Source organism: Chaetura pelagica, unplaced genomic scaffold, assembly GCF_000747805.2.
Source record: "Chaetura pelagica isolate M959 unplaced genomic scaffold, ChaPel_1.0 scaffold21, whole genome shotgun sequence".
Taxonomy (NCBI): domain Eukaryota; kingdom Metazoa; phylum Chordata; class Aves; order Apodiformes; family Apodidae; genus Chaetura; species Chaetura pelagica.
Window position 1 is genome coordinate 1,670,714 of NW_009952251.1, and position 15,887 is coordinate 1,686,600.

Genomic DNA, 15,887 nt, shown 5'->3' on the forward strand with positions numbered 1-15,887 from the left:
TTAGACGGACAGCAAAATTGGCCAAAGATATTCCATTCCATATATCTACGTAAGCTCAGAGGAAGGTCAGAGATCACAGAAGACAACTTCTTCCTTCCTTCTTCTTCTCCCCTTCTCTTCCATCCATGGCCGGTGTCCAGGGAGGACTCTGTTCATCCATCACCATCGATCCTCAGGATTGATCTCTCGTGACCCCCATAACTCTCTGCTTTCTACAGTAGCAGCTCCGGGATTCCTCGGGACTCTTCCCAGTTCAGGGAAGTGCTGTGGGAGTTGCTGGGGTGGGGGGAGGCGAGAGGTTTTTGCCCATACCTGAACATATCTGTATATAATTGTATATATTTTCTTGTATCATTCATTAGTGTTTTAATTAAAGCTGTGTAGTTTAGTTTTCAATCCAGCCAAATCTCTCTCTTTTTCTCTCTCTCCTTCCCTACCTGGGTTGAGGGGAGGGGGGATCGAGAGCATTGTTGTCGGACCTGAGTCAAACGGTGACACTAACAGTACAAGTAAACTGGATTTATGGCTCAGTCACATGTAGGTGGCTGAGAAAAAATCACACAAGTCTGGTGCAAAACACTACAGCATCTCCTGCCTCACTGATACATCATCTGAGCCAGTGAAAGGCATTATCTGTATTATCTTTTCCCCCTTCCATATACACTGCACATAAAGACATAGAAAAAACTCCTGATTCAGTTATCAGAAAGCAAAACTGAAATTCACTGCCCTGGAGTGGGGAGTCTGACAGCCTTTTTCAAACACTGACAACAATGCAGGAGCAGAGGAGGAGTGACTTGTTTTATCTAGTTACACATCAGGTTCTGAAAACTAGGTGTTTTGGCAGTCCAAGGCTATGAAATTTCACCATCATGTAACTTTTTAGGTTCTGGTACTAATACCCCAAACTCATGATCCAGAATGAATTCTTTTCCCTTTTCTTTTGGCTACTGAATGCAAGTCTGATATCATTCAAACACTAACTGTAATACATGTACAACCTGTTGCAACCCACACACCACTCTTTCAAGAGGTGTCAAGGCAAAAAATACTGCTTAAGATTAATGATTTCAGAATGAGTACTGCTATGGTTTAGACATCTACTCAGGGTCAAAACATCAGTGTAAAAAAATAAACAAACAGAAAATCCACAAATACTGCACAATATATGACATGTCCCACAACTTGGATGTTAAAAGAGCTGTGATCACTTCTGACCCAAGCAGCCAGAGACTCCCTTCCTTTTTCACTGCAAGGGTTATTTACAGGAGCCTCTACAGTTTTCTAACACAATTTCTCCATCATATCTTAAGAAAGGGGACATGGACTTTATTTACTGTTTCACACACTAAGGTGAAGAACATGTACACTTCATAACCCCCAAACCAAACCTCCACTGTCATAAAAATATCAGAAATAGAATATATTCTACTGCTAGTATTTTAAGTAAATAACGGTTTGTTAGCATCACTGCACCAATTCACAAAAACCCATCACATGATTAGATTTGTAAGGATAGCCACTGTTACTCTTACATCCTTTCTCCCTTTTCTCCTGTTTTCTTCTTTCTCCTCCCCATATTGATGCTGCATTTCTCCTCCAAGTCTTTTCCCTACTTGTTCATCTTTTGGTTCTCCCTACCATTTCTTGTTCCTGCTTGAAATTTCAATATTACTTTCTCTCATCTCTCTGCCTCCTCTTGGTTCCTCTCCCTGATCCTGATTGTCTATAAGGCAGCAGAAGTGCTGATCATATGCAAAAGCTAGTAAGGGAAATGAAAAAATAGTGAGGTTAATTTGTGAAAGAAATCACATGTATTAACATCACATACATATATAATAACTAGGCATCGCATCTTAATTCTGCAACCACAGAAAACCTATTTGTTTCATTTGCCAGCCAGTACAGGAAGTAGCTTCTAAGATTCTAAATTACCATTTTATAATCCTCTTATCCCATGAAACGTGAGCAAGCTGGAGTTTCAAAATTACATTTGTGCTTTATTTTATCATAAGATACTCAGTTATTAAACATCTGGGGTTAGAAATTAATGCTATGTTTATTACCTATCACATATAAAACGTAATGCAGTGCAGTAACTTTTCCACTTCAGCATATGGAGTACACATGAATGTAATTTTAAGACAAAGTATTTTTAAGGCCAGAAGGAATATGGCACTAGTTTAAGAAAAGGACCAGATCAATACCCCTTTCTTAGAAAAAAAGTAAACTGAAAGGAAGGCCTTCCCCCTCTTCCTGCCTGTTGTAATATTTTTATTTTCAAACCTATAACATAATAAATTTTAGTATTTTTTACTTTAACGCTTATAGAGAACAAGCTTCTAGAGAATTTCTGAATTTTGAAAGAAAACAACAAAAAAAGTAGTAAGTTCTATTTTCCCTCTCATACCTGTGCATAAAATTACAGTGACATAAATAACATACATAGCAATAGTTTAACATAACATTTTGGGATGTATTTCCCAATGCAAAGCTATTAAAGTTTCCACATACTTTTGGTAAAGCGGACATGACAGCTTATGAAGTGGAAAGAGAAAAAAGCATGGAATACGTAGGCTTGCAAAACAGGTTAATTATTTTTTCTAAACTGTGCAAAATTCTCTTCTCATCACAACCATGTATGTAGCCTTCTGGAGTTAACATGCAAATAAAACAAACACAAAAATTTTTAAAAAGATCATGTGTGAAGATTTAATCACAGTGATAGAAAATATACTTTATATATGATACAAAATGGTACACTAATATAAATAAATATATTTTTTCATCTAACATTTAACGTGGATAGTTAAAGACTGTAAGGTAAAGCTTGCTCAGGGTGTTTCTTCTCTTTGTATACTCCTAACAATCTTCATCAATCACCAGCTTAGAAACTTCTTAAGCCAGATAAAGATTGTATCTACATCACTTAACACGGACTCTGTTAAGACTTCAGTATCTACTCTTTGAAAAATAAGCAAGTTTTACTTTCAATTATAGAACCTCCTTGAAAATGCATCTGGTTTTTTTCTGAATGAAACTTAAGAAGCCTGGCTTTAAAGAAAAATAAAATAAAATAAAAAATTATGACAAGCCAAAACTTAAGAAGTACAACTTTACACTGAAGAATAAAGAAATTCACTGCTACCAGCATTAAGTTTACTGGCCAAGCCCTCCTAATTATTATAAATATACTAATGTACAACATACTATTTTTCATAAATAAAAGCAGTGAGGGTGGGATTTTTAATTTCATCCAATATTAAGAGCCAGTGGTATGACACTTAGGTTCAAATATAATAAAGGGCACTTTCACCAATATGCCTGGTGCAACAAGTGTGAATTACATTTCAGCTTCCACGAAACATCTAAAATCCCACATTTTTAAACTGTGTTCTAGTTACTGTAAAATCGCACAATCACAGAATGGCCGGGGATGGAAGGGACTTCAAAGATCATCTAGATACAACACCCCTGAATTGGCAGCTACAACTCCCACTAGATCAGGATGCTCAGAGCTCCATGTAACCTGCCCTTTAGTACTTCCAGGGAGAGAGCTTCCACAACTATACTGGGCAACCTTTTCTAGTGTCTCACCACCCCCATCGTAAAGAATTTCTTTGTAATGTCTAATCTAAATCTCCCCTCTTCCATTTTTAATCCATTACTCCTTGTCCTCTCACTACAAGCAACTTCATCAGCCAGTTCCTTCAGGAGCCATGGATGAATCCCATCAGGTCACATGGACTTGTGCACCTTCAGGTGGCCTGGAATTTGTTCTTCTCCTGCAGTGAGGAGATCTTTTTCCTAGTCTCTGCCTTTGCCTTCTGCAACCTAGATGGTGCAGCCAAAGTCCTTGCCGGTGAAGACTAAGGCAAAATAGTCATTGAGTACCTCAGCCTTCTCTTATGCCTTGCATAACCAGGTCTCCAGTTTCCTTCTGGAGTGGGCCCACATTTTCCCTAGTCTTCCTCTTACCACTGACATACCTGTAGAAACTTTTCTTATTCTTCTTAACATCCCTCACCAGATCCAACTCTCTCTGTGCTTTGGCTTTCCTTACCCAATCCCCTGCTTCTCTAACAACTTGTGTATACTTCTCCCAGGATACCTATCACTGCTTTCACTCTCTGTAAACCTTTTTTTTTTTTTTTACATTTAATTGTGTCCAGGAGCTCCTTGCTCATCCACATAGACCTCCTGGCACCCCTGCCTGCCAAGCCCTGACATGTGTAGACTCATTTTTGCATCAGAGGAAAACAGACCAAAACATGACAGATTGTCTCAGTTATTAACATATAGCAATTGTACGCTGTGGACAACACTAATGACACAGGGTTCTGGGTGAATCACAACCTCTAATGCAGCAGGCAGACGGAATCCGTATTATTTAAAAGACCATCTTTCTCCTTCTGTTTTGCTAGTCTGTGGAGGCACACAAGCGTTAATAAAGGACTGGTGTTTCTCAGTAGGCATTCTTTCCTGACACATTTTGCATGATTAGATGCTGGGGAAAGTACTCAGTGAATTTCAGTGGTTTGCACTGTCTTGTATTTAGTTTAAGCATCAACAGAAGAACCTGTATCACTGCACTGCTAATAGATATGCTAAAAAAACAACTAATGAAACAATAAAAACACAAAACCCTGGAAAACCCAAGGGCTATACAGCTTAAAGCTCCTTGCATTGTTGAATTTGGTTGCAAGATCTGCTGCAGTGCTGTATGATAGATGCCATTCTCATCCAAGCTTTCAAAGCCTGTCTAAAGATATAAAATCTAGTGCCTTAACACACCAAAATGCTTCTAATCCCTGCGTTTGGAAGCAATAGGCACTTAGGTATACATGCAGTAACAACGCATAAAGTAAAAATATGTGTAAAACTGTCTGGATCATAGTGTTTCCTGTTAGTCACTTCAGACGTGTTCTTTCCAACAGCAGTTAAGTGGGAGAAAGAAAAAGCTTCTTTCTCAGTGTGTGCTGAAGCAGAAGTGAATATTGTTGGCTTGGGTCAGTGGTCTTATTCCATTCATAGACTTTTCCGTTCAGTTCTGTGTGGATATCTAATATAGAGAGTTTCCTACAGCAAAAAAAAATTAAAATATATTAGAGAATGAAGCAAGACACCATTTAAGAATAAACAAGAGAGAAGACAACTTTAGACTTCCCAAGGAGAAAAATTTCAAATTTCAGTCTTTATTGCAGAGGTTGCACCTCTAAAACCTAAGGAAGGCATAACATGCATTTTGGATACAATCTGTTATAACTCACATCACTGTTGTGATATTGGTCATGCTATGTTGATCTGTCACTTCATTGCAAGGTTTTAGGGTTCATAACAAAGTAATAAATGCTAACCTTGCAACTATCTTGAAAAACAGTTGCTAGCTCCTTGGTAAATCAGTTGTACAAAGAAAATAGTTCTTGTTAAGTTATATAATCAAACATACTTGATTTTTGCTCAGATGCCTTTTGGTCATCTCTTTAGACAGACTAAAGTTTTCTGATAATTTAAATTCAAGATTACAAATTGGCAATCTAGTGGCTTCCTGAGCAGAGGGTTCATTAGATCTAAAGAAAAGACAAAATCCTTCCCTCTCAACTGCTTTTTCCCTGAACTTAGGTACTGACTTTACATTTGCAAACACAGCCCTTCTAAATGATAAAAGGCAATCCTCAATTTGATAGATGCCTGGTGTGTACCTCGTTATCTTGGAGAAGGAAGATTTCCAATCCTGAATAAAGCACTGACATACATTATCTAGGTTCTTTCCTTCTCACTCTGCAGCCCTAATGACATAATATTTAATTTTACTCTCCAGAATCAGAAGCTTCACTCCTACTTTAGACTGCTTTCCTGCACCTTTATTCTAGAATCACCTATACTTGTCTTTTAACCTATGACACAACATGAAGACACTTTTCAGAACCAGAGAGGACAAATGTTAAGGTTTCTCTTTCTCTAGGACAGCAGGCTGTTCTAGGAAAAGGGTTATTTTTCCTTTTTATTTACCTTTTATGAGGACTGCTAAGTATCTCAGCCAGACAATGCAGATAATATGAAGAGGAACTTGGAAATTTTTCTATTGTAGACACATCCACCTTGCAATGACTCCAAAAGATGTCTGCTACTTGGGGGATAGTGACTTTCCATGGGATTTTTGCGTTACTGATGATTTTCTCATCATTCCCATCTACTTCCAACAGACTAGTACATTCTTGCTCATTTTCTGGCACAATGTAGCTCTGAATAAAAAAAAGCTTTGGTTTTCCTAGGAGCTCTGGACATAAGTCTGCTGTAAAGTACTTCTTTATTTGTTCCAAAGGGAATCCAGAAAAAGTATGGTCTGTACAGAATATACTTTGAGGAGTTCCACGGCTGACCAATATGCAGACAAAGCTGTCACAACTTCTGTGCTTCTGCAACCTTGCAACTTCAAGCAATGTTTGATTCATGGTGTTCATGTTTAAATATCTGTGACAATGAACATCATAGCCTAAGCCTTTGAAGGTCTCTTCCAACACATCTGAAAAAAGCAATACATAATTAAATCACAGTATATCAAGGCTCAGTTTCATCTATCTTGAATGACAGTATTTACAGGATTTCATTACTGGAAATATTTATTTCATCACAATAATTATAAAAAAATAATCAGGAGTACTTGATGTTGATCCCAGTATATTACATACTTATCGTGCTATAAGCATGCTGTCTTAAATATGAATTATGTACTTCATGGTAGCAAAGACACTATTACTTGGCACATGATCTGTTCCTAATTCCACAGACACTTGCATGCTTTCATTTAGAGCCAGTATCCCAAGCTCCTAGGACTTAAAATATCAGACAAGAGTCTAAGTAACTACTTTGGATGCTTATTAATACGGCAGTGAAATGAGACGCATGGTGGTTAACACCACAGGTATTTTTTCAGTGTTCAGAGAAGCACAAGCTATTACTATGACTCATACCTTTAACATCATATCTTTAGTATAAACCACATATACATTGGCCATGCACAGTTTCCAATGTGCATATAAGGAAATATTAAGTGCCATGGTTATGTAAAATGCCTTAGACAGGAAGATAAGACTGTACCTTGACTTCAAAAAGTTTAACAATCCCTAATTAGCAGAGGCTATTTCAGAGGTAACTGGCAGGAAAGCAGGTGTTGTATTACCACACTGTTCTCCTCAAGAAGCCCATAATGACAAGAGGGAACAGAACTCATAACCTTTGACAGCAAAATACAGGCTGGATGCAAACTATATTATAAGCAAGGTGATAAACAGGAACTACAGAATTTCATTCGAGTTCTGCTGGTTTGATTAAATTTGGTAAAAGACTTCAGAAAACTTCCAGACATTTTAAAATTTGGAGATAGAAAGGAAAATCCCCTCTATGTAAGGCAATAAAACATGCTCTTAAAATTCAGGTGGAGGAGTAAGTATTAGCAGCTTTGAGGAGTTATATATTCAATGAATCGCTTCCCCCATTAGAGGGCAGCAGTACATACAAAAATCGAGTTTCAGCAACAAGTGTTCTTTTCCTGTAATTATCTCACTAGCACGTACACATACACTCAAAGATACAAAACTTGGCATCATCTGAGACTATACACACATCCTAAGAGTTCCAAATGAAAAAAAAGAAAAAAAAATAATCAAACAAACTTAGAGCTGATACCTTTGTTTAACAGAAATTATACACGGTAAGCTTTTGATGCAGCAATTTTACTTTAAATTTACTTGACATGATTGTCTTACTGGCTTTTGTATTTACTGTTTCATAAACAAAATAAATCAGACCTGGCACAGTAAAACACACTTGTTCAATAAATCAGGTCAGCACATGCTCATATTCCATTAGAGGCAATGAAATTTTAAAGAGGGTTTTTCTGTAAACAGGGCTATTTTTCACGTTTTCTTTAGCTCTCCACACTGAAATTTCTCTAGCATTTATTTTTGCATTTGCTTTTAAGAAACAGAGCTCTGCAATAAGTAACCACTTTGGTACTGAAGCAGACTGTCCTCTCACCCCCAGTCTTTCAGTCCTTAGCAAGCTGGCTGTCCTTATTTTTATCTTTTTTGCTTATTTTTTTTTTATGTAGTACTTATGAAGTGCTTTAGACTGAACAATGTAATTTCTACCATCCAGCAATTGCATTATTGGGTTTTTTGTTTGTTTTGGTTGGGTTCTTTTGCCATTTGTTTTTTATTTGTTTGGGGCGTTTTTTGTTTGTTTGGGTTTTTTTGTGTGGGGGTTTTTTTTTGGTTTTTTGTTTGTTTTTTTTTGCCAGACGTCATTGATGCGCTTGGCAAGACATATGGAAATCTGATCCCAACAATGCTTCCTAGTTGCATGCAACTGAGTATGTACCTTCCTTGACCCCCTTCTCCATACATGGCAGGACTATTAATCAGTTCAAGTAATACTAATGGCAAAGTAAGCATCTTGTTTTGTATTATTTACCTAAAATACTATAGTCAAGCAAACATCAAAAAATTGCTTCTTGTATCTCTGCTCTGCATTCATTGCTCTTCAACACCTACATCAACATTTCTAAGTTGGTCCATCCACTGAACCATTAGTTATGAGAAAGAGAAAAGATATGCCTACAAACCCTCTTCTTCCTCTACATCTCTTAGCCTGTTATAGAACTTACTGCAAGTACACTCTTCATTTTAATTTTAGCCTCATGTGTTACTATCATTAGAGAGGGAGGAGATTCTTTTTTTCTTGCTTTTGCAAGAATCTTATTTTTGGTTTCTACAAAGACAATTAGGAAAAAAACACATTTTAGCCATGGCACCATTCCACATGCAAATTGTGTGGCTTTTTTTTTCTTAACTGTAACAAGAGGGACAGAAAAAAATTATTTTCCCTATGAAGCTATAGTGATGGTTTTAATTAAAACTGTACAAGATGTAATAGAAGCCTAGGTGCATTACTAATAAAGGACCACATGCCTTCAGCTATTCAAAGTATGTTGAGTCTGACCGATTATACTTCAAATCTGCAATAGCTTTGGTCTTGCTACAATCTCTACCAATAACCTGCTGTATTACTATAGCTTAACTATTCTGTTGGTCTCTGAACATTCTTTTTCTCCCTCCCAAAATTCAGCCTATTTCCTTGCAAATTCTTTCATTCAGAGATTCTGCATGAATAAACAAATAAGCATTGCTTGTAACAGCTAGGGCATGTGGCTGTAATCTCAGGTTGGGCCTTCCAACTCTTTACTTCAGAAGACTTAAAAGAATTGATAGACTATCTGACTAGGACATCGCCCTAGTCTGGCTAGTAAATGTACATCATATTCTTTATACTCAATTGTTCTAATTATCCAAGATAAAAAAGATAAGTTACTTCAAATTCCAGACCCTTACCTGCATCATTGCCAATACAGTCTATTATCAGGCATATTCCTAGAGGTTGACTTTGCATTCTGTACTGATCATCAAACACCTGAGGAACACGAAGGACAAATTTAATACGTCACTCTCTTTAACTTACAAACTTAACTTTTTTCCCAAGTTCAACCACATCTGACCTGTTCAATTCTATTATTTTGTTTTTCTATAAAAAAAGGGATCTATATCTACAGGAATACAGCATGTCTTATCTTCATACAAAAAATCAGGAGACATGGACTAATGACATTTCTCCCTATTTCTAGCACAGGCTTAAATTTGTGTTATGTAATCTTACTACCATAATGATCCTTAAACAAAGACTATGACTCTATCAGAAACAAGAGAAGCAAGTTGAACCTTAACTCTGGACAGATCTTCAAATATTAATATTTTCTTTCAAAAAGAAAGAAAGAAAAAAAAAAGGCTGTATGGGTGGAGGGACTTTTTAAAGATCTGGACCATGACAGCAATGGTTGATTTCCTTAAGCGTAACCGCTTTTGAGATGTTGGAAGTAATAAGTTTCATATTGCCAACACAATAAATGTAGAGAATTTTTGTGTTCTTCAGGTATGCAAGCAAGCACTGCTCGTCAGAAAAACATTAATTTCCTCAGTTAGGCAAACAACCTCCTTGTTCCTAAACAATCTGTAACTACTCTATCACAATTACTCCCTCCTTTAAAATATACAAGTTTAGTGTATGCTTTTTGCACACTGCTGCTTCAAGTAGCAGCAAATAGTTTACATTAAAAATACACAATGCAAAAGCAATTAATAGAACCTGTTTGGGGCTGAGGGAGATAGGGATGTATATTGTTCTATCTGCAGGCCATTAAAGGAAATCTCAAACACAAAGAAAACTAAGGTGAATATCTGCAGAGGTTTTCATTGTATTTACAAGAGTCACATGCACAAGCACATACCTTATGTGACACTGCTCCTGATTCCTGAATAGACATGGGGACTGGTTCTGCTGCAGTTAAAACACAGACAATCTCAGTATATAGGTACCAGTGACACTTCTTTGACACCAAATCTGTTAAACAGGACCCTATCTAGTTCAGCCAAATTGTCAACTCATCTGGACCTCTTAGTTCCTATGTATGCTATCAAAGTTAAAAAAAAAACCCAACAGATCACAAAAATGTTCACCTCTAAAATGTTATTTAGATCACATTTTACATTGCTTGTGACTAGAATTCATGTTGTGATTTAAGCCAGCAGGCAGTTAAAACAACCACACAGCCATTTTTCCTTCCCCAGTGCAGATAAGGAAGAGAACTGGAAGGTAAAACTCATGGGTTGAGATAAAGACAGTTTAACAGGACAGTAAAAAAAGATGACTATTATAGTAACAATAGAATATACAAGTGCTGCACAGCACAACTGCTCACCAGCCACTGACTGATGCCCTGCTAGTTCCTGAGGCATGGTGCCCCCCAGCCAATCTACCCCCAAGTTTATACACTGAGCATGACATCATCTAGTATGGAATATCTCTTTGGCCAGTTTGGAACTGCTGTCCTGGCTTTGCCTCCTCCCAGCTGAAAAGTCCTTTGACTAAAGTACACATTACGTAGCAACAAATAAAACATAGGTGTTATCAACATTGTTCTCATACAAAACCCAAAACAGCATTATACCAACTACTAGGAAGAAAATTAACTCTACTCCAGTCAAAACAGATCAAATAAACACACAGTCTCTCCTATATTGAAAGAACTCATCCAGCTACTCTTTTAAAAATTGCTGTATTTGAGCGGTATTTTGGGCTTAGAGAAAGAGCACAGCACATGTGCCTAGAACCTGGTACTCCCTGGACAACTTCTTCGCTGGCATGCTGGAGAGTCCACCACTGAACTGACACAATAACTCCCTATTCAAGAGTTAATGGGTACAGCTGCACTGTACAGGCCTCCAGAGTCAACCTTCCCGATGATTTTATTGATAAACTACTTAGTCTGTTAAAAAGTTGTGACAATGGGAGACCACAACAACTTCAGTAAGTTTAAGATCTGGCAGCACAAGCAAAGCAAATGCAAGAACAAACAAGAAGGCAAGGCTCCACTTTCAAAGGTACCAAATACTCTCTGCTTCTGGTGTTATGAACTGGATTAGGCATAAATGCAGCTATCAAACAACAGTCCTTTTGATACAATGATATTCATAATTTGTCTCTTTAAGATCACCAAAAATCAGATAAAATGCTCTTACCCAGAATGAGACTCTCTCCATTTTCTGATTTTCCTGTGTTCATATTCTGGATCTAAAATGGAAGAAAGAAACATTTTTCTCCTCTCTCCTTCAATAATTAATAATAATGTGTTCCAAAATATAATACAGTAGTATTTTTCTTCCTCAAGAAGAAAAACATATGTCACATCTCGGCTAATTAGAATTACAAAATACCAAGAAATACCCACCAAAATCACAAACAAAAAACCCCAAAGCATTCCTCCTCAGAAAAAAATTACCAGCTCGCCATGAACAGCAAAGAAAAGCTTATTCCTAAAAGTACTAAAAGAAACAAAAAACCTCTGAAAGTGTGAATTTTATTTCTTTTAGACCAGCGGGGAGAAACTTTCATTGAATTAGGAAGGAAATTGTAACAGTATTATTATAAAATGGAAAAAAATAAATGCAAACTCCCATTACAAGTTGTTGTGGCTTTGTTAGTGAAGACAAATTTCATCACTGGTGTCTTGCATGTAAGCATTATAGGTGCATATTTACTGAACACATGACAGAAATAATCTCAACAAATTCACTTAGCAAGGGTAAAGACATCAAGTAAGTAATACTATTGCAGTATCTGACCTAGCTCAAATACAAAGAACACTACATGCATTTGATGACTTTTCAGATAATGAGATATCTTAATTAAAATTAAACTAAAAAAAAAAATCTGAAGAGCTCTCCTTATACAGCCATCCCTTTAGCTTCCAAAATTAAAAAGCTACTTTACAGGCCAAGTCCAGAAGTACAAAGAAGAATGTTTAGCAAAGGACAGTCTAAAGGAAAACTTTTCACTCCCCAAAGTAACAGAAAAAACTTAAAAGATACAGATTTTACATGTGCAACTAATACGAATAAAAAAAAATATAAAAAAATAAAATCACAGAAACTCTTCAGAGGGGAACTTTCTCAGTCAAAAGACTTCAGTCAGACCCCAAACCCAGCAAGTAACAGGAATAAGATAAATAAACCAAATAATATTTTAGTCACTAGCAGTCTCTCATTCCTTAGGCTCTGCAAGATTCATCCCCTTTCAATGTCTGGCAATATTTAGAGATAAAGTACCTGTCTGATTTATTGTATACTTACCCCTGAATTATAAGGACGATCAATCAGACTGAGATTAGGAAGGGATGCCTGAAGCGCATTTACATATACTGGCTGAGAATGAAGGGAGGACAGTAAAGCTGAAAACAGAAATACACAGAGAAATACACTATGATATATCAGCTGTTTCAAAAGCCTAAATCCATTAAACATGCGAACACTCTGAAGCGTAACTTGTAATTCTGTCTTCAGTAAGGGTACATCTGATCCTTGCTATCAAGGGTAATCAGTGCAAAAATAGAATCTTACCTTCATGTTTGTACTTCTGAATCTTCCTAATCAGATCTATCCTGTGAATATTTTGAAAACAGTCTTCTATCAAATCCAGTTGATTAGGAGCCACCAAATTTAGTTTCTCCAGGTCAATCACAAGAGCTAGAAAGCTCTAGAATAGCAGCAAAAAAAATCAAACTGTCACATCAGCAATTTGTTCTCTACCAGTAAGTAATAGAGTAATCCAGAAAATAACAGAGAGGTCATAAAGTTTTTACAATCAAGAACTAAGGACATGACCTTCTGAAGCACTAAGAAAATTATCTGGAAGATAAACAAGAATTCTTGGTATTGTCATAAGAGTAATGGAAACTAGAAAGTAATATTCTTAAAAACAATTAACATTTTTGAGGAAACAGTTTTGCATTTCCTTGTTGCTGCAAAGCAAGCCACTTGGATGCCACAAAACAAAAAACTAAGAAAATCTTTGGGGAATTTACAGGTCCTTTCTTCTCCTTTGGTTAAAGAGAGGAAAAAAAAACACCCACAAACTCAAAGGAAGGAATCTGAAATCTTTGGTCTTCTGTGCACAATGGTCAAGTTTTCTGAACTCTCTATTGAATCTCTGCTTTCTCAGAGCACCTAAACATTCAGAATGTGAATGTACAGAGAAATACTAATTAACGTATAGTTTCTGTAAATGAAGCAGAGCACAAACATAAATAGTAGTTCAAGGTGCATTTCATATGACTATTGGTTTGAAAGGTTGAAATTGTTCATATATGAACTTTCAGATCAGTAATACATGGGAAGATTTTTTTAATGCCTTCTGCCTGTGAGATTCATGCTAACACCATTGCCTACAGCAAGTCTTCACTGTTCCCTCTTGCTGTTTCTCATGTTTCTTTTCTTAAATTAAAAAAGAAAAAAAATAGAAGCCACTACACATTCTCAACTTCCTGGCTTCTATCTCTACCTGCCTCACTACCCGTTGCAGTACTGCCTCCTCTCCTTTTCTATCTAGCTACTTTCCTTTTTACTTTGATCTCTTATTGCTCCAGACAAGACCAGCAGAAAAACATACCTTATCTTTCGCCATTTTCATACGAGGTACGTAATCCCTGAGCAGGAAAATAAGAGAACCCACTTCTTCTTTTTCCAGATTCTCATTAATCTCTACCATTAGTACCCTGAAATAAAGGTGAGACACTTTAGTTTTCAAAAAAATCCCACCCTTGCCCAATTACTCAACTTCTCCCATGTTCCAGTATTAATGTACCATTCTCAATTAAACAACAGGAAAAAAAGCCTACCCTGCTCCAGTAACAAAATACCTACTCTTGCTAGTCAGCACCTCTGTTACTCAAGACTGACTGTGGAATACTAACTGTTAGGAAAACAGAAGTCTCCTTAATATTTCAATAGAGATTAAGTGAGAGAATGATACAACAGAACACATCTTCAACTCTTTTTCCTAGTAGTTACAAGGTTTGTATTGCAGTGAGAAGCTAACACAGGAAAATCTTCCTCATTAACATGTAGATTTTTTTCCGAAGATGCTCAAAGAATACAACTGGAGCTTCTTAATTTAAATCTCTTAAAACTACAGAATAAAAAGCATGAGGGGACACATGTCTTAAGAAAAGTTATACCACAAGACTGTGTGGCCAATCTCTAACTAATGATATTACTCTAAAGTGCCATTTGTATCTGCTAATCTAGAACTGTACAAACACTGGTTTTATTGCTTAACAGAGACAAACTCCTTAAAGATAGTTTGCTTCTAATGCCGTGACATATAAGAAGCTACAAGGGCTTACTTTAAGGACTCAACCTGACATATTCTTTTCACTGTAACTCTAGATATAATACCCTTCTTTGCTTTTCTTTTACCTTGAAGACCTATTTAAAAAAGAAACAAAAATCTAGCCCCTCAAAGCAACCCACATACATTTTGAACAAATTAAGAGTAGCCTTGAAATCTGAAATAGATATATTACCTGTAAGCAGGGATAATTCTGAGACACCTGGCAAGGTTAGCTTCCACTGTTGCCTTCTCAGTCTTCAAGATCCTCCTCAGCAAGTCAAATCTCTTAACTCTGTACAACAACTCGGACAAGCCAAGAAAAGATAGTTTCTCCCTTTCATTCAGAGCCACCAAGAGCTCTCTAAGGTCAGCAGTGGCCAAGTCAGGAGCAAGGTCTCGGCACAGAAAAACCATAATCTCTTCTTCTTCTTTATCCAGTTCTTGTTCAATCTCATGAATGAGGGAAGCTGGCACTTGGCACCTGGTCATCACTTTGTTGCTATCCCTTTAAAATTGTCAGCCTACTGTTTTTAAACAGGAAGCCAACATGACATGAAGCCCATGTATATCACAGCCTTTGTCTGGTGTTCATTCTTAACTAGATGCATTTTTACATAAGCACTTCTGTGGAAGACAATTAAAAGGTACTAAATCAGTGATCTGCTGCACAAGTTCACAGTTAACTTTCCTGTCTGATGTATTTAATTTACAGCTAAAATATGAAGTAGTCTACACCGACCTCCTGTTCTCAAGGGGTTCTCCCAGCTGTTCATTACAGAACAAAAAGTACTTAGCAGGTCATACTAATCAGAGAAAAATGGAAGGTTTTTTTTAAAGTAAAATTACTTTAACACAAGTCTGTAAATTCCATAGGAAGTGAAACAAGTCATCAGATTGCTGATGAGTGATATTTCAAGTGCTTCTGGAAATAAGAGTTAAGTTCCACAGCAATTTAAGTCCAAATCTCTGACCTCTTCCCAGCAACCCTCTACCCCACTGCTCACCACCACCTTTTCTCCCCTAAAAATCACAGGACATTCTTCAGAAAGAATTTTGGGAGGTAAGAGGTAGTGTAACTACACATCATATATAAAATAAATGAAAAA

General features: G+C 36.8%; 2 protein-coding genes across 2 annotated transcripts in view; both read right to left on the bottom strand.

Annotated features, from left to right (window-relative positions):
* Positions 1-1,159, bottom strand: part of LOC104397387 (caspase-10-like) — a 15,309-nt gene extending 14,150 nt beyond the window's left edge. Inside the window, exon 1 of the mRNA XM_010007340.1 lies at positions 1,056-1,159. The gene's annotated coding sequence lies outside the window, so the exon portion shown is untranslated. The remainder of the gene's footprint in view (positions 1-1,055) is intronic.
* Positions 1,160-4,940: 3,781 nt separating this feature from the next.
* Positions 4,941-15,329, bottom strand: CFLAR (CASP8 and FADD-like apoptosis regulator). The gene is made up of 9 exons (XM_010007342.1): positions 14,975-15,329; positions 14,059-14,164; positions 13,011-13,146; positions 12,744-12,841; positions 11,634-11,685; positions 10,343-10,392; positions 9,393-9,471; positions 6,013-6,526; positions 4,941-5,079 (listed from the first exon to the last, which is right to left on the bottom strand). Exons 1-9 carry the CDS (start codon positions 15,268-15,270, stop codon positions 4,941-4,943), a joined length of 1,470 nt encoding a protein of 489 aa, XP_010005644.1. The 5' UTR covers positions 15,271-15,329.
* Between the last annotated feature and the right edge of the window lie 558 nt (positions 15,330-15,887).